The 25620-nt window shown below is 41.4% G+C and overlaps 1 protein-coding gene across 1 annotated transcript in view; it reads left to right on the forward strand.

The window, feature by feature from the left end:
- Nucleotides 1–24735, forward strand: part of SUSD5 (sushi domain containing 5) — a 41634-nt gene extending 16899 nt beyond the window's left edge. The window contains exons 3-5 of the mRNA XM_074150985.1: nt 4214–4332; nt 13478–13666; nt 23453–24735. Of these exons, the coding sequence (XP_074007086.1) occupies nt 4214–4332; nt 13478–13666; nt 23453–24735 (1591 nt within the window). The remainder of the gene's footprint in view (nt 1–4213; nt 4333–13477; nt 13667–23452) is intronic.
- Nucleotides 24736–25620: the final 885 nt, after the last annotated feature.

The following is a 25620-nucleotide window of genomic DNA, read 5'->3' on the forward strand; positions in this document are numbered from 1 at the left end:
CATGCCAGCTTTTCTGCTATTTACTTCTTGGAAGCGAGGAATTAGGAGAAGTGCAAAATACATTGATTACTCATTGGTTACATAATAGGGTAGAAAAAACTTAACCAGCACAAGAGTAAGTGGAAGTGGCTTCTAGGAAGTCTGGTTCGTACCTTATTGTGCTATACATTAAATGTTCTTCTCATGTCTGCACATGATAAACGCAGTATCTGAGTCATGGCACAGGAAAACAATCGTCAGCTTGGCCAACCTCTGATCTTTCTTTCAGGGTAGGTACAGAGGAAGGACTGTTAATTGTTCTTAGTTAGATGAATTGTATTGTACAGTGGGAATTAAGCTGAGGTTAAACATAGTGCAGAGTCTCTGTGGTCTCTTGTTTTCTCACTTGAGAGGAGCAGAGGCATCATGAAGCAGGTTGTCCTTCTAGGCTGGGTAGCAGTGGACTGAGAGGATTCTCAATAGTTTTTGGGTTGGCTTGTCAAGGAACCAAAGGAGACACCATCAGGCACCCTCCCAGTAGGGGCTGTTGTCAACACCACTAAAACCCTTTCCCAAATATATTTTTACCTAACTGATAGTATATGGCACTTATATGCTCTGTAGCAATAGTATGTGTGATTGATTTTTATGCTGTGATTGTGAGTTCATGGCTGTGTAAGAGTAATTTTCAGGGATGCATGAATGTTTCAAGCAGATGTGTATTACATATAGAGGATTATTATGGATGATCTGCAGTCTGAACTCAGTATGTTTCCTCTGAGCATGCCTACTTTCATAAGAGGTCTCCACAGAAGGAAAGATAAAATTACATCTATTTCTTAAATACAAGGTACAAAATCATGTGTTACATTACTCTAAGCATCAAATTACAATGTGTGCTAACATGAGTAATGAGCAAGTTTATTTAAGTTCAATTATTACATGAAAGTAGCAATAAATAGAATTGAAGTTCCCTGCATGTCTACCTTCTTCTAAATGGCTGGGTAGGTGGATGTATCCCTAAAAAAAGTATGAAGTTTGCGGCATTTTCTCAACCATGATGCATGCCTCAGTGCAACAATTCAAAATAGTAAAGAAATGAACAAGGCGACACATTTCCACAACCTCTCAGTGGGGTGCTGGAAAGAGTAGGAAAAATGCACGATTTTTTTGTTTCTTATTTCAGCACAGCAATGCTGCTGACGAAGAAATTTTAAAATATGTTGAATTCTGAGGTGATAGCCATTTTTCAGTCCTCAAATATAAAAATGTAACAAAGAGAAAAGCATCAAAACCTACCTTTTAGAACTGAGACAAAAGTGTACCTATGTATTTAATCTGTAATTACAGATGAAAACCTAGCATTTTAGGATTTAGGGAAACATGTACCCACCCTCAAGAACTCAGAGAAAAGAGGCTGCTGTTAAATATCTTTAGTCCTACCTGGAGTCCTACTGACTGCAAGGAGACTATTTCTATGCCAAAGGTATTGTAGGTCTGATCGTTAAGACCCACTGCTGAGAAACACTGAGCACTCTTGAAGCTCCTTTCAGCAGAGGTAATAACAACTTACTGAAGATGTTTATAGCTTGCAGGATTGAGCTCATGGTAGGAAACTACTGACGGAGAAGGAGAAATGGGAGAGATGAAATGGATTTTTCTTTTTTTTTTTTTTTCCTTCTATTTTTTGTAGGCTTACAAGATGACTTCTTTCATCCCAGAAGAATTACATTAGAACGTTTGCAGTTTTAATCAGAGCAATTTTAATATGACAAAAATCAAAAATAAAGTCCTAAGTAAAAGATTAACCAGGGTCTGGTCTGTTGCAGGAAAAAAAGAAATAGACAGGAAGAGAAATTTTTAAACTTCTTGTAGGAAAAAAGTTTAGTGAGAAATAAATTTTTAAAATCTTAATGTTATTTAAAGCCTTTCTTTATGTATAATGTTAAAACTATATGCAAGATACCTTTGTAAGTTTGGACTCATTGGATAACAGCTAAGAAATGCTCTTAAAATTAATTAACTAATCAATATATTCTATCAACTACAAACTTGTAATTTATTGTATAATACTTGAAAAAAAAGTCAGAAAAACTTGCTCTTCAGGCACACAATCTTACATGTGAGCCAGATACCCTTTTCTGGAGATGACCTGAATATACCAAGGATATGTGTCACCCGCACATAACTTTTTAGCCTCCTGAAGAAATGATAAAGAAATTCCAGTGCTTTGGACAGAAGCAATATATATTGGCTAGAAATTGGAATTAGAAATCAGGAAATTCAAGATAAGATTTTCAAAAGTGGCTTCCAAGGACCAGGAATTTTATTCCTTGATTGAGCATGGAAAGAAATGTGGCCTGATTTTCAGAGACTAGATTTTTATGATTGCAACAATCTTAAAAACTCTTTTTTTTTTTTCAAGAGAGTCTGAAGTCTTAAGTACACAATTACAGGCACAAGGCACAAATTTTTAAGGACAGGTCAGTATCTGTCTACTCAGTGTTGCAAGGCATAACTGATCCAGGCACCTGAGAGTGAGTAATTATTGGAAAGATTAAGGTTGGTAAGTCACTTTTTGAAGAGAGGCATAACTGTTTCATTCACTTAGACCTTGTAAGACCTGAGGGAACAATATGTGAATACATACATGCAAAAATTTTCTAATGGATGGCCTGATCCTCTCAGTTACCTGAACTCGCTTTGGCAGCTCAAGTCACTTTTGTCTAGGTGCCTGCTTACTGACTTAGAGAACTCAGACTTTAAACGCATTAAATTCTAAAAGAACTTGATTTTAAACTTGTATGGACAATATTGTCCTTCAAGTGACACCCCCCCCCAAAAAAAAAATAATTAAGGGCTGTTTTCCTTCCAAAAGAAACATATTTGATTTGAAATCATAAAGGGGCTTTCAATAGGAGATGCCGTCATGTCATTTTCCAGAGCAGAAAGGTGGTAGGAACCATTCTGGTATGTATGCGTGACCACCACCATATGGCTTGTTTCGTGTTGGTTTTGTTTGTTTACCTTAAGAGAACATTAAAGTTGCATATTTAACTGCTCAAAAGCTAACACATGCCAGAATGAAGATTGTCTGCACAATGGTAATTCAGCCCACTTGTGTAAATCAATTGTTATATAGTATTTAAGTGCACGATCAAATACTGGGTTTCCACTGGATCTTTTCCACGTTCCACGTCTTTTCCACGTCCAGTTAGTCAACATTTATATTATTCCCCAAATTGAGTGCGGGACGGACGGCAAAATTAGTTCAACCATTGCACAATACAAAATGATAAATTTCCTCCAGTGGAAGGATTCCTCTGTGGAGAGCATTTTTGTCTTGCTTTCCCCAGAATAGCTGACCTTGCAACACTTCTGCAAACCTGCTGTCCACAAAATATAAAAACCACACCATTAATATCCAGCTGCAAAAATTTGGGCTGGATTCACTTTCCCAGCCTTTGTAACCTTCAGTGTAACAGTAAAACCAGTGTTTTCTACAACAAACTGTCTTCTATTTGTTCGTTTTAAGCAGCCAGTACAGCTGAGGGAAGAGATAATTATTAATCCCTTCCTTCACATTCAGCATCTACAGAGCTGCCAAACCAAATGCAGATTTATTACCATTGTTCAAGCCTATGAAAGGCAACAGGGTGGATTAGGTACCACTGAGTACCAAACCAGAAGAAATAGAATTTACACAAAGGTGTGGAATTACTATTAAAAAAAGAAAGATAGCAGTTTCTTCCGAGAAATCAAGATTGCCTGTGTTTGCTTTTGAGCAGTTAAATATGCAACCTTAATGCTCTTTTAATGTAAAATGCTTATGATTTGTAATCTTTCGGAGCAAATCTTGAGTTTTCTATTCATTTTTTATGCAGGTGCCATTGGTGGGAATCTGTATTGCTGGAATGTGAAAGCAGAACGTGGCCTTAAATACTCTGGGACTTGGTCTGATGTTTGGAAGTCTTACAGAATATAATAAGATAAACATTCTTTATTGCTTCCTATGCCTTGAACTGATCTACAACAACCACTTTTTAAATTACGTCTAATTCTCCCTTGGCTTTTTAAATAGATCTTCCCACACTAATGCCTCATGCGCCAACTCTTAAAAGAGTTAAGCTGAGGCGAAAGCCTGACTACTGTGATAAAAGATCTCCAGATTTCACCTGCATGTACGACTCCAGAAGATTTCTGATTATTTTTTTTTTCTTCTTCTTTATTTTAGGACAATTATATGCAGAAAGACGGGCAGCAAACAGCAGAGCGTGAAAGCCATTGATGTTAAAATTGAAACCGATCCCTTTGTGAATGACCAATATGATGCTTTTTGTGTAAAGGATGAAGGTCAGCACTGATATACCGTTGAAGTAATGCACAGTCATCGCTGTCTTGCAACATTAATAGTTTTGCCTTCCATTTTTCTGCTGCTGAGAGGCAAAGAGGGAATGTTAAGGAATAAATTTTTATAGTAATCGCCCGTTAAGTGAACCAACTGCTGCAAAGACAGGAAATAAATTGCAATTATCTTTTGTCTTTGCTACAGTTTAGCAAGTTCAAGCAGCACTGCTGATCTGGAAGAACCCATTTTGTTGCTCAGAGAACGTATTTTATGGAAAACAATATATCTGGCACCTGAAGCATCTCCCATACAGGCTTCCAGCCACAAAACACTGTGCTGTCGCACATCTATCGGTACACAACATCTGTATGCAAATAGCTTCATTGCCCCCATTTTATTTTTGGATTGTTTGGGGTTTGGGTTTTTTTTTTTTTGTTGTTGTTAACATGTGTAGACCAGCCTGCCTGCTAGGGACTCTGATATAATATGGATGATTCTGAAAGCCAAATTATTTCCGATTTAAGTTGATGCTTAAACTTTTTGATATTCAAATGCTGGAACTCACAGGCAAAGATGGGTTCTGAAGGCAAAAAGAGAATTGTTACTGATAGGCAGGACTGTGTAGAGAAGTTTGGGAACCCCTGAAACAGATTGTTGATGTCCGTGGTGAAGTTTTGCATCTCATTTCCGAGAAAAGCAGGGGTAAGCAGATGGCATTTACTGAGAAACAGTAAGTTCACAGCACGGGGGGCGGGGGGGGCGTTTTGCTAAAAAGAGGCATCAGTGGGAATGAAATCAGAGTCAGTGGCACCAGTGGGAATGAAAATATAGTTGAAGTGAAACGTGGCAGAGGTGATGCATATTTGCTGTGCACCCAGTCGTTCAAAAATTGCAGTGTTTGACTGACCATCCTCTCAAGTAACCCTCGTTGGTATCAACTCCAGGCTCCGTGCTGCTGCGAGCGATGCCAGCTCCATCACCCAGTTGCTCATGTTGTCACACAAGCACCTTTGTGCTTTCTTCCATGCTGCGCCTCACATATAGGAGCAGCTCCCTGTAAACATTGGCAAAACTCTCTCATTGTCTTCTTTCAAATCTCTCTTTTGTCATCATCCCTCCCTCCCCCGGAGAAAAACCTTGTGGTGGGTGGGACAGCTGTGGGACGCTGAAATCATTGCTCTGGCCACTCTTGTTCCATTGTGCCCTTGTGCTCCCCTGTCAGTCTCCACCTGCTGCGGCTGAGCTTACACGTAGATGCTGGATCTCGGGGAAGGAACCCTGTTTGCCTTCTGCATTTGGTTACTGCCCCGTGTTAAAAGGGCAGCAGAGGTGAAGATAAGAACATAGTCTGACAATGCCTGTTGGAAAGGAGTACTACCTAGGACTCAGAAAATGCATAGTTAAAACACATGGGGAAATTCGGATCATTTGCAAAGAAGACGCAATTTATGAACGACTTGTTCTGTACAAGGTGGGGAGTTTCCTGATGACAGAATGGGATGATTGTGCCCATACACTCACCAAATAGTACTTACACACAGAAACATTTCTGGATGACAATGAGGTTTGAATATCTAAAAAAATTTTGGATGCAGAGCCGATGCTTGAGTAGAAAGGCTTGAGTGAGGTTGTGTGGCAGAGAGAGCGGTCTGTAGTTGGTATGAAAAGATCAAAGTCCAGAAAGGAAATAGCCTTAACGTGCGAGTGTAGCACACAGTAACACCCAAGCCAGCACAAAGCAGTTGGCTGATGAAAGAACATCCTACACCTCGGGGATGCCACTTCCAGTTTTGGGGAGTAAATGTCCCGTAAGGAGCAACAACAGCAGACCCTGCATCGCAGCCTCAGGCACAGTGTTATCTGTCCTGCTGTTTAGTAGGTGTGGCTAAGAACTACACATATAAACTATGATTAATGAATTGTTTCCTACTTGAAACCTCACAAGTATTTTTTTTTTCTTTTAGAAAAGTGGACATTGCTTTTAATTGATACAATTTCAATCATAATACATTACTACATTAATATTAAGACCCATGCATTGAAATAAAGTCCAAAAAGCAAGTTGTTTTGCCCTGCCGAGAGTGATAGTTCACAGGTTTCTTACACTGAGACCGATGTCCCCACGCACAATGACCACAAGCCCTTTTATTTCTTCCATATCCATCCAACCAATAGTCTGCAGCTCCCATACGAAATTCATCTGGTTTTTTCTCCAGTATTTCTTAACCTCACGCTCTACCCACAATCTCCCTGCCTTCAGGGTGCTCTCAGCTCCTTGCCGGCTCCGGGCACGGCCAGATGGGCAGGGGCCACATGTGCTGCAGCTGCTTTAGAGGTATGTATACACTGGTTTGTCCGCCTATACGCAATGCCCATCGGCTGGCCAGCACCGTTTGTGGGAGCGGAGTCCTACCTATGCCCATCCCAATAGAAAAGACACCTGGCTTTGGCTCTTGCCTCTTTTAAACTCATTTTACCAAAACGAGCAGACACTCAGCAGCAGCTTTCTGTCTTTGCCAGACTTGGCTGAGAGCAGCCGAAGGCTCAGACAGACTGAAAGGTTGAGGACAGACAGAGAGAACAGTCGCGTCAGCCTTCTTCCTAAAACAAAGTTGCTGGTATTAACTCCTCACAACTCAATTTTCAGTTCTGAAGATTGTGCAAAGGACATCTCAAACCACTATGAAACTTCCAGTACAAACCGCCACGAAATTCCCTTCTTAGGCCTTGATTTATAATGAACCTTCACTCAACATTTAGCACGCGAACGAGTTCAGTCAAATTGCTTAAGCCTCATGAGCTGGGGCAGCGGCCAGATGCTAGCAAGAGCTCTGGCTGTGCTTACAGCATCAGGCTTTTACAAATAAAAATCCTGAAGAGAGAGAGAGATAAACCTTTTTTTTATTTTTTTTTGGTGTGTTTCTGAAATGGATTTCGTTCTGTACACGCAGAAGAATCAGAGCAGTCTTTGATACCCAGAGTTATGTTTTACAGGGAACTGGTACTAAGAGTTATGTGTAACAGGGAAAGATGTAGCTGTAATGTTTTATGAATGCTGTGAGAGTAGCTGCAGTTTTTGCTGTACAGAGAAATGTGTCTTCTCAGTTTCTTGTAAACAAATGTTTTATGCAGCCGTTAGAGTCAGGAAGACATCTCTGTACCAGCTCAGGATCTGCCGAGATCAGAAAGTTTCTCTCTTAGTGCCAAAAATTACCTAAAAATATATTAGATTCTGCCTATTCTGAAAATAGAGTACCGTACAGAAGCCAGATCTGGCCCACAGAGTGACAGAGTGTGTTCTTATTCTCTATCAAAGCTCTTAAGAAAATGCCTCAAAGTATAAAAGAGATAAGGCAAGAAAAACAGAAAGCTGGAATTTTTTCTACCACTCATTTTTTTTGTAGCCCTGCATACATTTAACTCCATATGTATATAATCCTCTTGGTTCCCTTTCTTGTATTTTTTAATACTGCAACAAAGGAAAGATCTCTTTGTTAATAGCTCCCAAGTTTTGCTGGTTCTTTCTTTCTTTCGGTGACCCACTGATATTTACAGGCAACAAGTAAGATCTCTATTCCATAAGGCTTTGATTTGCTGCCACTATAGAAAAACTAAACAGGCAGCAACTTGTAGTAGTGTACAGCATAAATGCAAATCAAACTTTGTTAAACACGCCTGCTGGCTCCAGATACCCATGAAAGCTTTATGGCTTACGTACATATATCAGTTTGCCTTTTTCAGCCCTAAGAAAAAAAGAAATTAGTGTGTTCTTTACAGCAAATACATTAAATGTGCTGTAGAAGAGCAATCAAACTGCAATTTGCTTTATGTAATATTTGAACCATTTCTTTGTGTTTGTCATGCTTTGCTGTGGATATGAAGCTTTTCATTTTTTTCATTGCTACAGCTTTCTTTTCCAGAGCTTTGCATATAGCTGACAGTGAATTTCCAGCTACCTGGTGATGTCATTTAGACTAATAAATTCTTACAAGCCCTTTCTGATGAAAGAGGTATTGGCATCCTAACATTAGTAGCTTACAAACAGCACTTATATTGGCTATGACTGAGTTTTGGTTCTTTGTACTCTGTTTATGCTCAGTATTTTTATCCAAAAAGAAAAATTCCATATCCTTTAGTGTCTCTGCAATCAAGAAGAAAAACAAACATCCACCCTCATCTTTCACAGGGCTGAGCATTAAGGGTTGTGTTTTCCAATTTCTTAATGATGACATGACATCCTATGAATTCCAGTGGTCTCTCTGGAAAAACTCCACTGAATCGGGCAGTTGTAACAGGGGATGTTTTACGTCAAGGAGGATGTTTCGTGTCAGCTTGCAGAGGATGGTACACAGTTAAAGTAGTAATTGTAGATAATCAGGTTTCAGGAGATTCCCAGTTGTGCCAGGTGGCGTGGAAGCTGAAGTCTGCATCTTTTTTTGTGTTGATGGTTTTTTCCTGTTGATCTTAGCCTGTCCTTTCTGCAGACAGTATTTTATGAAGACATCTCAGACTGATGGGGTGCTTGTAGTTTAAATCAAGAAGATGCTTCTGGAGGAATCTGGATTGGGGAGGAGGGTTGCTGTGTTCTTAAAGTGACTTGTGTCAACTCTTTGCCAGAAATCACCTGTCATAAACTCCTTTCCACACGTAGTTTGGAGTTAAAGTTACTCTTCAGAGTGGCCATAATTCCCAAAATCCAATCACGACTGAATGTGCTGGCTCAATTAAGAAGAGGCGCCTTCAGTCCCCTGTAAAGAATAGTTACTGAGTCTCTAAGAGGTCTGTAAACAGGGTCATCACTGGCCCTAACGTATCTATGCTCCATACTTATATCTTTGCTGTGCCACTTTTTCCCATTCAGAGATGTTGATGCTGTCCTGGTTTCTGCCCATGTGTACTGGGTTCTTTATTGACTCTGGTGATGGTATTCACTTCAGGAGAAAGTCGGTGCCAAATTACTGCTGACGTGAGGATCTTCTGTGTACTTCAACATCGCCTTATATCTGTGCTGTGCTGTCTTGCTGTGCAACCCAACCCATCCTTGCTCACTGGAGGCCAGCTATCAACGTATGGAGCCCTGTTAAATGTTTGACCTCACTGTCAACATGTGGCAAACTCAGGAAGGGTCACAATGTCCAGAATCAGATTCCAAGTTTTCAGGTTTGAGATGCAATCACGCGTGCAAGCAGGCAGAGCATGGGATCTGCCGGATGGGGCCCAAGTATCAAGCACATCAGGCCCTTCTACTGGAAAGCATCTATTGGGCTCATTTGTTAGCAAGAAAATATGCTCGTTTATGGGAGGATAGATGAGGGGGAAAGCAGTGCTCCAGATGGAGGGTTCAGCACTGGAAGAGCTCAGTCCTCATCTACCAGCGTCACCGCTCCAGGCAACCCCTGTGGTCGCCTAACAGAGAGCACTACTGTTCCTCTACATGACAAGCTGCTGCCAACACGCCCTCTGTCACGCTTCGTGGCCCAGATCTGCCTCCTCTCTTCCAGCCAGAAAATGGCCTGAATGCCAGCACTGAGCACTGGCTATTGTTCCAAACAAGCCCATGCTTTGCCAGCTCCTGGTGCAAAGGCTGCAGACAAAAACCTGAAGCCTGTCCCCAGAAGTGGCTCAGTTGGATGAGCTGCTGTGCCAGTGGCACTTCTGCACATGTACCAGAAAGAACAGTTTTGGCAAAAGTCTGAGCGGGGATTGTCATAGCAACTGAGACTGCGGCAGGACGAGGAGCCGTAACATGCTGCAACCTGGAAAATTCCTGTACATCTTACGCAGGAGAGGACAGCGGCAAAACAGATGTAGGAACTTGAGTATGTCTTTGCAGGGTATCAGCTTTCACTTCTGCTTGTCCGTGCTGTCACTCACTATGCTCTGCAGCAAAGGCCTGACCTTACAAAGTCTCATATGAGAGAGTCAAAAGTTGCCCATACAGTGTTCATCCATGGACATCTTTAAAATCTCTGCTTTTCATCCTATCCACACATCAGCCAGATCTCTCCTTCAGCATCTCATAATTCTCTGTTACCACGTGTGTTGCTAAATTTTACAGTAAAGCTACCTTCAGCTTTCTTCTTTCCTGGAAGGCTATAATGTGCTTTTTGAACGTGTTTGCCATATTTAACTAGTGTAAGTGTTACTTTTCTGCTTTCTCTGGCCACAGGATTAAGAAGCAAGGCTTTGTAGATAAGAATACCCTCTGACATATAGTTGTCCCATACAGCCTTGGGATCAATACTGCCCTCAGAGCAGATACACAGCTCCCATTTGTGCTGATGGAAGTAGCTACATAAATAAAGTACATGAAATGCAAGGGTCTGTAGCCTTCCTATAAGGCAATAAAATATTTTTTTATTCCTTTCATCCACATCAATCTCTATTCATCCGACCAGTTCACAGGAAAGGCATTAGCTGCTAACTGCTCCTCACTTCCTCAGATGCCAAACCTCCATACGACTGTACATAAACTGAGCTTTGTGTAGCCTCAAGAGCTTGTTTTTTCTGCCAGTGTGTGTGTGCGTAACTCCCACTAACTTCTGAAGGTGTTAGACAGTATATATGTATGTGTACAGTATGGAGAATACACTTCAAAGCTTTGACTTCAGTAGTGTGTCCCTTAAATTAGTGGCAGATGTTTTTCAGCATACCCAGTTGAGAAGTGGTTAGCCAGGTCTATCAGAAAATTTCTAAAAGCCTGACCCAAAAAGACTTTCACAGAGCATGGATGTTTATTGTAGGGTGTTCATTTCACTGAGAGGTAAACAACTGGCAACATAAATACATCACATTTCTAAATAAACATGTATTTACCTATGCCTGGGTCAGAAGTGGGTAGATGATAGGAAAAGCTGCAGCTGGGACTCACAAGGATCTTGCAGAATATCCCTGGGGCAAATGCAGGAAAGCCTGAGCTTTTGCAGAAAGCAGATTAAAAAAAGATTTTCTGTCAAAACTATTGCCCACTGGAAACCCTGGATGTGAATTGGTGTCAATGGAAATGTTGTTTGTAAGATCTTGTGCTGATGTACAAGATCCGACTCCTAAAAGTAGACGTTAGCAAAGTAGCAGGGATGCTCTCTGAAGATGGTTCTCCTTCTGCACGTTTAGGAGCATAGCCTGGGATGTCACTTTTTCAGCTTCCAAGGAACATAATCTTTGCTTAGCCAACTAAGTAATTAGGTTTTTGTACAAAGGCAAACTGTTTCAACAAGAGAGATCGATACTAGAACACAAAGCTGGCCCTCAGTTTCTCTTATGCCATATAATTGCCAGAACTCCTCAGCCATTACCTTTTAGCCTTTTCATTTTCAGTTGTTCTGGAGCAGGACAAAAGCAGGTTTGGAATCTTCAGTTACTTTGGCAAGTGGAACAGTTGTTTTTCCTTCCACAGTCAATGAGGGCTTTAGAATCACTGGAAAAAAGCCCAGATTTGAGAAAGAATATAGAAGTGCTTGCTTGTACCAACACCGCACACTTTGTCCATTGGGTTTCTTGGTAAAGTCACGTTCTTGCATTACAGTTTAGGTTGGTTGGTTGGTTTGTTTTTCTGTAACCAAGAGATGCCTATTCCAAAAGTCACTGTAAAAAATCTGGAGGAAAAGGGGACACGGCAAACCCCTCTTGAAGAGCACTTCTGAGAGAGGAAGACCTTTGAGAGAAGAGAAACCGCAATCCCTAGAAGTTGGCTAGATCTTGACCCACCTTGTTAACAATGGGCAAGATTGTTCAAACCTGAAAAAGAGAGTTAAAATTCAGTTTACAGTGGTGCTGGCGGCTGTCTGTCTGCCTCCTCTCTGCTCTTCTTTTGTGCAAGGAAAAGCTCAAGTCAGTTTTGTTATTGTTTATAGGAATTTTTGCTTCCTGGCTTTTAGTGCTGTCAGCAGAAATATTATCAAACATCTTATTCGATTTCGTATCCTGATATATTTAGCTCTTCAGATTCTCACAGAGAGCAGAGCTATGTTACCCCTGGGTGTTGCTAAGTTGAAGAGCACAAGTGACCATTTATTTTAGGGTGTCTCTATCCTAAAATAGGGAAAATTGAGTATCTGGGAAGAAACTTTTGATTTTGAGAAAGACTAGAAGATTACAAATAGTCTGAAAAATGACTGGTGTCCACTTGGACCTTTTCTTTCTGTGAATGTGGACTGGGTCACTGCTTGGCCTCTGCCTGCTTGCAACAGTGTAGTAGACATAAAAGTGCCAGTTTTAAACAATTTCAGAAGCTTTTCTGCAGTTAAGAAGAATGACTCTGTTTGAGCTTCTCTTTTTCACTCCCAACCTACCCACGCCTTTGTAGAAGCAGGCAGAGAAGACATCAGTAGCTTGATATCCTGGGCTGGCGTGTTGGAAACAAGGCCCTCTAGATGCTTTGTTACACATCAATAACATCACAGTTATCATATCACAGTTATAGCCCAATATATACCTTCTCAATCACAGCCTGAAAATAGTTATGAAGGAGAGGCCCCATCTGGAGCACTGTGTCCAGTTCTGGGCTCCCCAGTTCAAGAAGGACAGGGAACTGCTGGAGAGGGCACAGCAGAGGGCTACGAAGATGATGAGGGGCCTGGAACATCTCTCTTAACAAGGAAAGGATGAAGGACTTGGGTCTTCTTAGTTTCTTAGTCTGGAGAAGAGAAGGCTGAGGGGGGATCTGATCAATGTCTATAAATACTTAAAGGGTGGGTGTCAGGAGGATGGGGCCAGTCTTTTTTCAGTGGTGCCCAGGGACAGGACAAGAGGGAATGGGCACAAACTTGTACATAGGAAGTTCCATCTAAACATGAGGAGGAACTTCTTTACTTTGAGGGTGGCAGAGCCCTGGAACAGGCTGCCCAGAGAGGTGGTGGAGTCTCCTTCTCTGGAGACATTCCAAACCCACCTGGACACATTCCTGTGCAACCTGCTCTGGGTGGATCTGCTTTGGCAGGGGGTTGGACTAGATGATCTCCAGAGGTCCCTTCCAACCCCATATCATTCTGTGATTCTGTGATTCTGTGAATCTGTGAATCAGATGAGATGTATGAGTTCTGTGGACGTGTGTAAGTTTTTCCTTGGGGTAACTCTTTTAGCACCGCTGTTAGTACGGCATTTAAAGACTATTTCAAGGTCTCTACAACCTCATGTCTTTTTTCCTTTCAGACAAGCCCTGTGGGGACCCACCGTCTTTCCCTCACACCATCCTGCACGGCCACACTGGCTTTGAAATGGGGGACGAGCTGCTGTACGTTTGCGCCCAGGGGTACGTCATGGGCAACAAGGAGACAGCCTTCACACTGCTCTGCGACAGCTGCGGGGAGTGGTACGGGCAGGTCCAGGCCTGTGTCAAAGGTAAGCTCGCCCAGCACGTGGAGCGTCCCTCCGGGAGGTCACGGCCTCCCATCGGCCCAACCGAGATGGTTTCAGGCTTGCAGGGCTGTCTTCTGGGCGTGTGTGGTCCCAGCGAACATCTTGATGACTAGAGCATCAATGTCTTGGCTGGCCCAAGAGGGTTTTTACAATCCCATTGGTAGATATCTCCAGTAAGCCGCAGGAGGGGATAATTCATTCATACTTATATGAGCATACAGTTTCTTTCTGGGTAGCAGGAGCCATTCAAAATAAAAAAAATTGGAATTTTTAATGCCATATTTATTTTTTCTGCACACAGCCTTATCCCAGGGTTATCATTCAGCTCCCGCCTTCCAGTCCACCATCTTCCTTCTTTTACCCACAACACCATTTTTCTTTAGTACTGAAAATACTTTTTAATTACTGGGAAATAACCTTTGGGAAGATCCTTCACCTGTGTATTTAATATCAGAATCCATCCCTTTCTGGAAATGGGCTGTTCACAATCTTGTATGTGCTCAGTCTGTTTCTGGATGAGGTTTGTAACTTTTCAGTGTACTTTGTTTACTCGAGGAAAGGGATTACTACAAACACTACAAGAAATATCAAGAGTTATTTTTTTCAGAGTAGTTCAAAAGCCATGCCCAGGCAGCGTCGGTGAGCCAAAGACATTGTTTACCAGATAGAGTGTACAATGCAGGTTTTGTGTGTATTCTGCTGTGTTTATTTTCACATGAAGCCACAGAGTTGCTGCAGAGCAGGCTGCTGAAATGAAAACTTAGTGTTTCTTCTCACCTGTGGGAAACTAGAGCAAGTATAGAGCAAAGCTAGTGTCTTTTCGGAGGCAAGCACTAAGCATGGCCCGCAGGTAAATAGCATCTTTCCTCACCGTAGTCATGCTGAGGCTGTCCATGGTTTTATCACCCAGTCACCAGCCTTACATCTTCATGTGATGCTACACGCTGAGGCCCCTGAGATAGCATCCGCCTTACAAGGACACGATGCCATGGTGGTACTGTGGCCCCATGGTGACAGGGGTCAGTATCTCTCAAGGGTACGGCAGACCCATATACAACTCCCCCTGCTTCTTTATGTTTACTAGGTTCAGTTGAGCTGACCATTCTTTAGGTGTTCTTGGATTTTTGTTGGGGATGCAATACAGGTAATACAATAGCTGTCCATCTTCTAAGCCCCAGAGTCTGTCTACTGGCTTATAAGAAGCTGGTGTGGCTGACCCGAGCTTTTACTAGCCCTTTACTACGAGTTGCTTTAGCACTTTGGAACTTCTGGCCTTACATACATGATAAATGCTGCTTCCCTTTGGTAGGTTAGGAAAATTAAAGACCTATGTAAATTAAACTGCCTGTGCCACAGAAGTCTGTGACAGAGTGGCAGAAATACGACTTGGGTAGAGCTAAGCAGTGAGATTAAAAGTTGAAAGAAGTGTATTATTTTTTAATTTGCCCCAATAAAAAGGCATACAATTTTTATCTTGAACTTTTTGCTTTCAGGATTTTTGTTTACAAACACAACAGTAGCTACCCAGGTATTTACTCCATTAAAAGGAATGAAAGTGAATTTTCTTACCAAATAACTCAACTCAAGGAATTAGGCTTTTAGTTAAAAAATAAAAACAAAATGTAAAAGCTCTGGGAAATTATTATAATGATATTTCCTTAATTTAAACCTTCAAGAAAATCCACCTTTATATGTTAGTTAAATCCTGCAACAAACTTTTAACTTTCCCCTTGTTTAAACACAGGCTAAACAGCACCATGAGTTCCGATGTGGATGCAATTGGAATTCTGCTTTCTCATTCTCTTTCTCATGTTACCCTGCTCAATGTGTACAGCTTACAATTTCTCCAATACTTAAGTACAGTCATCAGAGTATCTTACTGGTTTTTTTTTTTTTTCAGAGAGATATCACACCTTTAGGATGATATTTCTGGCAAAACAGATAAATTTTATGCAAAGGAATGGGCAGCTGTTGGGTAGCTGAGCTGGAGCTACCCAGCATACAGCCATATCCATTTCAGAACCTATATATTCCTTAATGCCCAGGGGGTTGCAAGGAGTTATTTTTACTCATGAATACATACTACCAGGCAGTGGATAATCATGAGAAAAGGTCAAACTTGTTCTGAGTAGAAACGGGTCATGTCTATGCACCAGGGAACCAGAAATTCAAACCCATCCACATAGCATGGGCACACACACAAAAAAATAAATCCAATATCTTTGTGAAATATTTCAGCTTCCAGAACTGTTCTTACAAACAGGAGTTCAGATGAGTAAGTGAATACTGCAGGGGAGTGGAGGAGGAGCATGGAGGGAGAGAAGGAAAAAAGAGTACCTGCATCTGATAACCCAGTGGGTCTGAATAATCTGCACCAAACTGACATTTCTTTTTCCTTCACTGAGGTTAGTGAAAATGCTAACTTTATCACACATAGAAATAAAAATGTATTACACCAAAGTAAAGAAGGGAAAGAATCAGGCCACTTAAGATGTGTGTGTGTGTTTCACTGTTTTCCCTGGATAAATAGTCTATTTCCCTTGTTTTGCTTGAGCCTTTCACACAGCCGCAGGGGAGAGAAAAATATTTTTAAAAGAAATAGGAAAGTGCGGCTGTAAAATCACAAACATCAACACTGGAACTTGGGAGCAGATGTAATATTGTGAATTATGATTTTTAAAATGATTCAAATGTGGACTTCATGCTGAGGGGCTTCCTTTGATTAATGTTTTTTAAACACTTTAAGGACCTGTGATAAAAAATACAACACGTGTTCAATTAATAATTATATATTCAATCCTCCTGATGACAATTCTTTAAGAAAGAAGGCTTTACAGGAAGACTGAAATGTCTGATACTAGGGTTCATTATTTTTAAAAACTGAAGGATTCAGTGAAAAAGAACAACAACAAAAAAAGGAATTTAATTAAAAGAAACCTGATTTACATTTTACAGATATTTTGGGGTCCTAGGAGAGAGAGGAATAATTATTAATTAAGTACTCCAGAACTCAGCACACATGCACTACTTTTTAAGTGCCTTGAGGCAAGAGAGTAACTTCCCTATCATGAAGGTTAATGATGGAACTTAATGGAGAATTTGTACCCCTGTTGGCAGAGTGGGCCATTTCTGTCCCCACTGGCTCACATCAGAGGAAAGATGGTCATGAAGCCACTTCAATGAACGTTGAAGTGCTATGTCTAGATGCTCGTAAGACGATACAGTTCCCTTGTTCTGCATCTGGAAATGTGGAGTGGCCCCGATGCACCGACACAAGCACAACTAGACCATGGGGAGAAAACTCCCGTCAGAGGATTAAAAGATACGAGACCCATTCCTACATCTTGCACTGTCTCTGAGACGAGGAGCAAGTCACTAGACTGCTCTCTGCTGCTTACTCCGCCTCATCCATGAACGAGTGATAATGTTTATCCACCTTCATAAAGCTTTCTGAGATTTGCAGATGTCCTACTTGGTAGCTGCCACGTTTTAATGCCTAGCTTTACATTCCCAGTTGCTCTCCCAGAGCAAATGTGAGTCCAAGAACTATCATCATAGCAGTGTCTAAATATAGCACTTAAATGTTCTTTGAAGTAGCTTTATGATCGTATTTCCTTTCTGTTTGGATCCAGTTAGAGAGACACGGTCCGTTCTGGCACCCAGGATGTAAGTGTACACCCATATAGTTGGCAAATTTGCAAATTAAATGACAAAAATATATCATGCGTCAATACACATATAATCCAAAATACCTGGCAAAGCTTGGCCCTGGGCAGAACTGAACAAAATCATTTTGGTGTGATAGTAAGTGGATTCTGGATACGGTAAAGTGTGTTGGAAATTAAGAAACCAGTTCATTGCAAGTGGCTTTAATGTACATTGTGCACACCAGGTAATGGACTGTAATTTTTAATCAAGATGCTTTTTAAGAAAAAAAGTGGCTCTGTATAGTTAGTGTTTCCTGCAGTTTCTCATCATGAAAAGATGCTGTGTTCTAGCTGAAAACACAGGGATATTCAACCCAACAAAGCAACCTTAAGCAGAGAACAGGGAAATACATGATTTTTTGCAGTTTATTATTTTTTCTGTTTCTGTGGAGAGAACACATTTGTTTCACGAAATATATCCTGAAGATTGGAATTGTAGTAAGTTCAGAAAGCAGCTGTATAGGTATCACACTGTGGCTGTCCTGCAGGCACAGAGACTAGAGGGACTGTTGCTAAATGACATTTGGGTTTTTTTTCCCCCAAATGAACCATAGGTTCAATATCAGGAGCATTAATACCAGCATTTCAGTGATGGGGGTCAGGGCTGCACTGCATTAAGCTGTGTCCTTGAGAGTTTGCTTCCTCAAAGAGAAGAGAGATGAGTTGGCTGGGAAATCATGTCACAGCTCTGCCCTAAAACTGGCTTAAGAAGAATTTCGTGTATTTATCCTCTTCCCTTGACTGCTTTGGTCTTTTTCAACTGTAAGCTTGTGGCAGGAGAGGCCGTATCTTCTGCACATCTAAGAAACCTCTCCAGTGTCAACACTGGGATATTTGTCTAGCGCATTCAGAGCCGGTCTAACTTTTCCACAGTGAGGACGGTACTTGTGATCTCAGCGTAAGGAGCATTTGGCTGACTCTGACCCCCTCTGAAAGCTTCACCTACAGCTCCCAGTCTTTTTGCCTTATTCAGCCATTCTCATTACTTCAAATATTGTTTTCTGAGTTTTCAAGAATAGTACTGATTCGCATTCAGGTGGTACGTAAGCATGACGAGCCAGCATCATTTAAAGCTTTTCCTATATTTTTTTAATGGCTTCTGATCTTATTTAGGATGCCTTTTTTTTTTTTTTTTTTTTTTTTCCTTGACAGTGTAAAGGGAGAGTTGTGACAGACAAATAAAATAAGCAACAAAATATGTTCATGGCCTGTCCAAACAATTGTTATGACAAACTTTGGTTCTCTTTTCAGGCCTGCCACCGAGTGGTTGTATTAGATTAATGTAAAGTATCGATCTGGCATGAACTGTTTCTGCCAAATCAAATTAGCTTAAAAAATTATGACAGCTTATTTATTTATTCTGCTAGAATAAAAATCATTCTCCTTCTTGTAGCTGTTGTAAAAGACAAAAGGCAACACAGATTCTGTCTAGTGTGCTCTGGCTGATTTGAGAAAAGTGAGTTCGTGTGCTTGATCCAAGTAAAATGGATAATTCTTTGAGGTGCTGTAGTTCACAAATCTGACTGATCTTAGGCAAATCGGTGCTCTTTTCCCTTAAAGACAGATGTCGGCTTGTTAATGTCTGCTGTAACTAGTTTGAGTTTCTTAGAATAAAGATGTTTTTATGCAGTAGAAATGTTTATGGCGATGGTCTACATAGAATCAAGTTTCAATTTCCTGTACTCCAAAAATACATCCACAAAATATGCAGTGCACTTTATGGTTGTCCAAAATAGCAACACTCAAAATAGAGCTCGGATGCCAATATGCTATCTAGAAGAAAAATTAAACTGATCCTAAAGTGTGGAAAACCAGGCTCTTTCGTTTTGCCTGTCCGCGTTTGGACACTGTTTTCACATTAGGATCAAAAGTTGAAGGAGATGAAAGCTGTTTAGGACTGGATGCATCCCAGAAAGGACAAGGCTAAATTAAAAGGATTTTACCTTTTAATTGAGCTTCACATCTTTGGTAGTATGCCATTTCAGCATCTGTTGCTGTAAAATGTTCATTTCAGCCTCAGTAATCCCTCAGACAGCAAATCAAAACTCACTGATCCTTCAGTCTGCCAGAGCAGGGTAGGGGAAGATGTAACAATGACCAAATATAGCACGTTTTTGGTCTTGGACTAATTAATATCAGTGCTGGCTCTTCTTAAAACTAGACCTGCCTGGATCAGAAGAAAGATGCAACCACTTTTAAATCAGTTGCTAGCTGTTTTAAAAATGTGTATAAATAAAGCTTACAACTATTTGGATAAGAGCTGGAGCTGAATCTGCTTTGGTTGGTGCTCTTCAGCGCCGAGACTCAAGTTCAGAGAGCTGGGAAGCTCAAGAAAGTGCTGAGGAGGTGAGCAAAAAGAAGTGCAAAAGTTGTGCAATCTGTTCCTGGAAAATCAAGCTTATGGCTGACTTAAAAGATTGTCATGGTAACACAAACTCACTAAATACCAAGCCCAAGCCCCATTTGAAGGTCTGAGGCCCAGAAGAAAGAATAGAGTATTATTACTGTGTAAGTCAATTCAGGATCATATAAATCAAAGCTTCAGAGTAAGGGGGTCTGTATTTCCTTTGATGGTTCGAGAGCTCAATAGTTGCTTTCATTCTGGCATCCCATAAGCTAACATTAGTTATGTTGATAGTCTTTGCTATAAACTATACAAATACGGGAGATTGCATATGAAAATACGTTATGGCAGCTTTACAACTTGGGCCACAATCTGATTGTCAGAAGGAACAAGACTCCCTTATGCAGTGACGAGCAGCACATAATGAGCTCCAATCTCAGGCTCTCTTTAGGCTACAATGGGCTTTTTCTTTCCTCAGCTGAGCATTAAGAAAGCACTGATTCATTCCTATATGTGCAGGATCAGGCCCAAAGACAGCAGGTTTGATGGAGACTTGATTGATGGTTCAATAAACCCTTAATACGTTCTGATAGTCTGAGGACTCTCATTTTTGTAGGAGCACATGCTCTTTCCTGATGTGCCTCCGTAGGTCTTTCTTCTCAAGGGCTGAAAGTACACAGCAGGAGAGGCACTAAAGGGAGAGAGCTTCAAATTCTATAGACTGCTTACAGTTGTTAAGCATTCATCAATGATCCATACTGGTCAATAAGCTGAATACTAGCTGCCCGTTCCCATTGCTAACCAAGGAATAGGTCTGGAGGAAACAACACAAGGAAATGGAACACAAACACAAGTTGGAACATAGGAGGTTCCATTCAAATATGAGAAAAAACTTCTTTCTGGTGAGGGTGCCAGAGCCCTGGAGCAGGCTGCCTAGGGAGGTCGTGGAGTCCCCTTCTCTGGAGATTTTCAAGACCCGCCTGGATGCAGCCCTGAGTGACGTGCTCTGGGCAATCCTGCTTCAGCAGGGGAGTTGGACTAGATGATCTTTATGGTCCCTTCCAATTCTAAAAATTCAGTGAAATTCAGTGAAATGACCATAATTTTTGTTCATGGGTGTGTGCGCGGGCACTAGAACACCGTAACGTAAAAATCAGTGTTTCCTCCTCAGCTGGATTACTGTAGTCTGCAAAATAAGTGAGTGGCAAAAATAGTGGTACAGGGTACATAGAGGTGAAGACAGACTGGTACGATGATTCATCTCAAAATAGAAAACAATGACCACCACAGCTGGTAAAAGGTGAGTTCTCACACAACGATGTTCCGGTTCACATATATCAATAAACACCTATAGGCTGTCATGAGAGACACTGGACTTTAGTGAAGCAGGCTTGTCAGGTATCAACTTTTAGCAGGCGTCTGGATGATAAGAGGACAAAATGGCTTGAGGCACCGTTTCCACGCAAAGGGAGTGCCAAGGAGAAAAATTCTTAAGTCAAAGCGAGACAAGGGACAAAGCGAGACGAGCATTTGGTGGCTCTTGTAAGTGCTCTATAGCATTGGCCAGTGCCACGCAGAGCTTCATAACTGTGTTGCTAAAGCGCTTTGGTATTCAGAGATACCCTCTAGTCGTTAACAAAAGTCTGAAAGACTGCTGTAAAAGATTTTCGGATGAATTAGAAAAGTGAGAGTCCTACCAGGAAGCTTTCCACTCCGAGAGCTGGATTCCCCTGTCTGTTAATTCGTCTTTGCACCAGACGGAAGTATTTTCTTGCTTTGGAGAGGACGGAGAGGATCTAGAGGATTACACAAGCAGATGAGGACACCGGGACCGGGAGGGAGAGGGGTCCGTTGTTGGCGCTGTTGTACCTTGCGCAGGTTTCACCCTACACCTTTGCTGTGAGACGAGAGGACCTGCTGAGAACATCCAGTTCACCAGCATGATAGCTTTCACAGAGGCATTAACTCTCCGCAGGCTGTGTCGCACATTTCGGTTTCCTCAGCGTAACTGCTCTGGCTTATGGTAGACGCGGCTGCTATTCCAAGAAAAATACCTTTTGCTAATACTCATTCTGTACTGGCACCTGGCTTAAGCTCTTCTGGCAAAAAGTAAGCTGGTGTGAGCTGTATCACCACTAAGTGTTTTTGGTCAGACTGGTTTGACGATATTTCTAATCTTTCTTAAGAGTAGACCAAATATGGCTCTGCCAGAAGTCTGGGAAGCAGTCTCCAAGGAGAATGTGACTCATTCGGAAATTGAGGTGGGCCCCAGATGAAAATGTGATTCAAAGTTAGTTGAATGTAAAAAGGCAAAAAAAGATAAGGCTTTATGAATGCATGGATTTGTAATACAGCTTCTCCTATTAATTTCTTGTTTCCCATGACACGCCGGGTCTATTGCTTCACTGTCTTCATGAAAGACTAAACACTCTCTTAAAAAGAAAAATTCTCACTATGATTCAGTTTGTTTTATTTTCCATATCCCAAGGCACTATTTTCTAGGACTTTTAATGCCAGAATAAATCTCGGCAATTACATCAACTTTCTATGGAGTAAAACTTGTGTGAGCTGAAAATCAACCACCTTGTCTAGTTTGGAAAAATTTTCATTGAGCTAAGGTTTTAGAAGAGTGGAAGAAATATAAATTACAATGCATTATTTCATTAAAATTCAAACATTTAGTTTCAGGCTTTGACTCAAGTCTATTTTGCTATGAGTAGTACGTCTGCTGAGGCATGGGGAGTATTTCTAAATCAAACTAAATCTTTGCGATGAATCTCTCCCTCTGTTGCACTCAGTTATTTTTTTGCTGGTTTGGCTTTGGGGTTTTTTTCTCTTTTATTTCTGGTAACATTTTGGAAGTCTGAGAGTTGGTTACAGATGATATTATGTTGATACCTAGGTGTTGGCCTTTAAGCGTCGGAGGCAGAGTTTTCTATCCTTGCAGTCACGTGTACATCTTGCTTTCTTCAGATGAGGATGAGCAGAACTCAGTGTCAGCTTCGGTGAGGGGTCTTCCTCGGGCAGCTCTGAAGAGCTCTCATGGAATGAGAAATTCCATTCTCATGGAATGAGAAATACCATTCAGCTCACCTGGCCCCAGGTGTCGTATCACTGCAACACCAATGTCATTGAAGAAAAGTGGTATAAGGATAAAAAAAAATTTAACATAAGGTACTGAATAGAATACTTTAATATCAGCTGGCTCAAAAGGGATGAGGTTACGATAAAACTTCTAGTTTTGGTGGTTTTTCTTTTGAAAGTCCAATTAGTAATCAATTACTTTTTGCTATACATTCCTCTCCACACCCAGTTCTTGCTTGAGTATGCTGAAAATTTTTCCTCAAGTCTGGCAAAAAGAGCCATGTTAGGGAGAGCAAAGGTTGTAGAAATCAATAAGCAGGAAGGAGGACTTGAAGGAAGTCCCCTAACTGCAGACAGCAAGTTACTTATATACATTTTTACATCTGGAAAGATAAGATATGAGCAGTTAGCACTGACACCTATCCTGATGTTTTTTTTAAAAACTTGATATTGACTATCAGTTGATGGTGGACCATCCCCTTTTCAAATAAACAGTAACATCGAATGGAAAATATTGTCTAGAAGTCACTCCTCATTGCACCTTTCTTCTTGGTGTCTTGTAACAAATGAGCCCAGTGCTTTTCTGGAGAAATTAAATGTTGGCTTTTGTGTTGTTTTTTTTAATGTTTCTAGATGAAACTGAGGCACACATTGACTATGAAGATAACTTTCCTGATGACAGATCGATACCTATTGTTGAGAACGAACATGTTCATGGCAAAGAGGAAACGGAGCAGGAGCAAGAACAGCTTTCCTTCAGTAAGAGTTCAGAGGAAGGAAGAACTGGAAGTCCCAAAGGTGTTACTCAGGCCACAGACACTTCTGAAAAAGGAAGCAGGGCACCAACTGAGTCCCCGGTGTCACTCCTAAGCCAAAAAAACTTGTTTTGGTTTCCATCAGAGGCTTTCAGTGAGCCTGAATCAGGGAAAGAGACAGACGAATCCACTAAAGCACAGTTTTCTGAAGGTGATAACCACATTGGAGTGAAGACAGCCTATGACGAACCTGGTGCCAAAATGTTTTATGACAGTGAAGATTTCCCCATTGGACCCGTTCTCACAACTAATGATACAAAGGCAGAGATAGACGCAGTTGCCATTACTGACGAGTCGTGGTTAGATGGCTATCCAGTAACACAAGAAGTGGTAGAGGATGATGAAGAGGAGGGGGATAAAGTTGATGGTTCGATGGGAACGGAAGATGACGTCGTCCTCACGACTGACCAACCGAATCACGTTGAAGTCAGAAAATCAGGCAACGGTGGCCCAGCTCCAGAGGAAGGTTTAACACAGATTGTGGCAGCAACAACGAGGATAGATGATGAAGGGGCCAAAGAGACACCAGTACCACTTACGTCAGTGAGTGGTCTGGAGAACTTGGGCGTGAGCAGAGGTTATGATGATGCCGCGTGGGACCACCCAACTACATCGCTGGAAACTGTGACTCAGGAGCCTGGTACAACGGTGCTGTTTGACATAACCAGCTTAAAAATGTCCGTGTCAGAAACCTCTGTGATGGTCAGCCCGTCCGATCACACTCTGTATGCAGAACCACAAGAAACAACCGCCTACCCAGCACAAGTAGCAACCACTGCACCAGCTCCCGATATCATTACTGACGCGTCATCCCAGGAATTAGCTGAGCAAGAAAATCTCACCCAGGGTCTTGGAGAAAAGCCTTCCCCCACTTCTGAGCCGTGTGAGGGAGAGGATTGTCCCAAGTCCAGTAAAGGTGCTATTATAGCGGTAATTGTGATTCTTCTCTGCTTGTTACTGGTTGCAGCTGTCCTGGCCGTGTGGTTTTTCAAAAAACGGCAGCAGAAAAATTCTGTCTATAAACTAAACGGAAGGTGTCAACCCAGACATCATTGCTACCACCACTACCACCACCAGCACATCGAAATGCAGAAAGTCTAACCGGGGGGCTTTTGGCAGAGATGCTAGGAATTAGAAGAAAAACATATTGATGCTAGAAGGATCACATGACTCATGGATGCTAAAATCCAGCAGTGCAGAAAGCAGAAGACAAAAAGAATGCTAAAAGAACGTAGAAGACAGAAAAGATTTCATCCTTTTGAAATGGCAGTTTAGCATATTCGGCCTTTCAGAGCTAAAGAATCTGTACGTTTTTATCACAAGAGTCTTTCAGAGCCATCAGCAGGACACAGCATGCTTGGCAGTACATCTACAATTTGTTCCGCTTTTACATTTTACTCCTATTAATAATAAATTAATTGATTAATTTCTGTGTTACCTGGTTATAATGTAATGGCAGGGCTGGTCAGGCCTTCTTGGTCTATTCTCAGCGGAAGAGGGAAAAAAGGAGGGAAGGAAGGGAGAAGGATGTTTTTGGAGCAAGCACACTTTTTGCGTTTGTTCCTTTTTTAGAACTTGCCCAAGCTGGTCAGGATAAACCACCGTAACAAGTTATTACCTGATGTGTCTTAAACAGAAAAACTATTTGCTACCATATTTTAATAGGTAGTATTGCAATGATTACTAAGGTACTTTTCTTCAATGTTGTGAATTTAACAAGCCACAAAAGTTGGATCATTAAGCTATTTTTCTGGAAGGTGTTCTTTTAGCCTTAGTGAAGAAGTGCCATTCTTATACTAATCTTTTTATAGAAAGCACCACGTCTCCCTGGAATTGCGAGAATATTGTAAGTGCCATTCTTCCTTGAGTATTGGCAGGAGAGGAGTCAGAACACCTTTGATTCCAGGTGTTATGATGAATAGCCTCTTATTATAGAGCCAGACAGTGATGAAGCACTTTCCAGGGGAATCCTGCCTGAAGTCGGTT

Source organism: Numenius arquata, chromosome 7, assembly GCF_964106895.1.
Source record: "Numenius arquata chromosome 7, bNumArq3.hap1.1, whole genome shotgun sequence".
Taxonomy (NCBI): Eukaryota; Metazoa; Chordata; class Aves; order Charadriiformes; family Scolopacidae; genus Numenius; species Numenius arquata.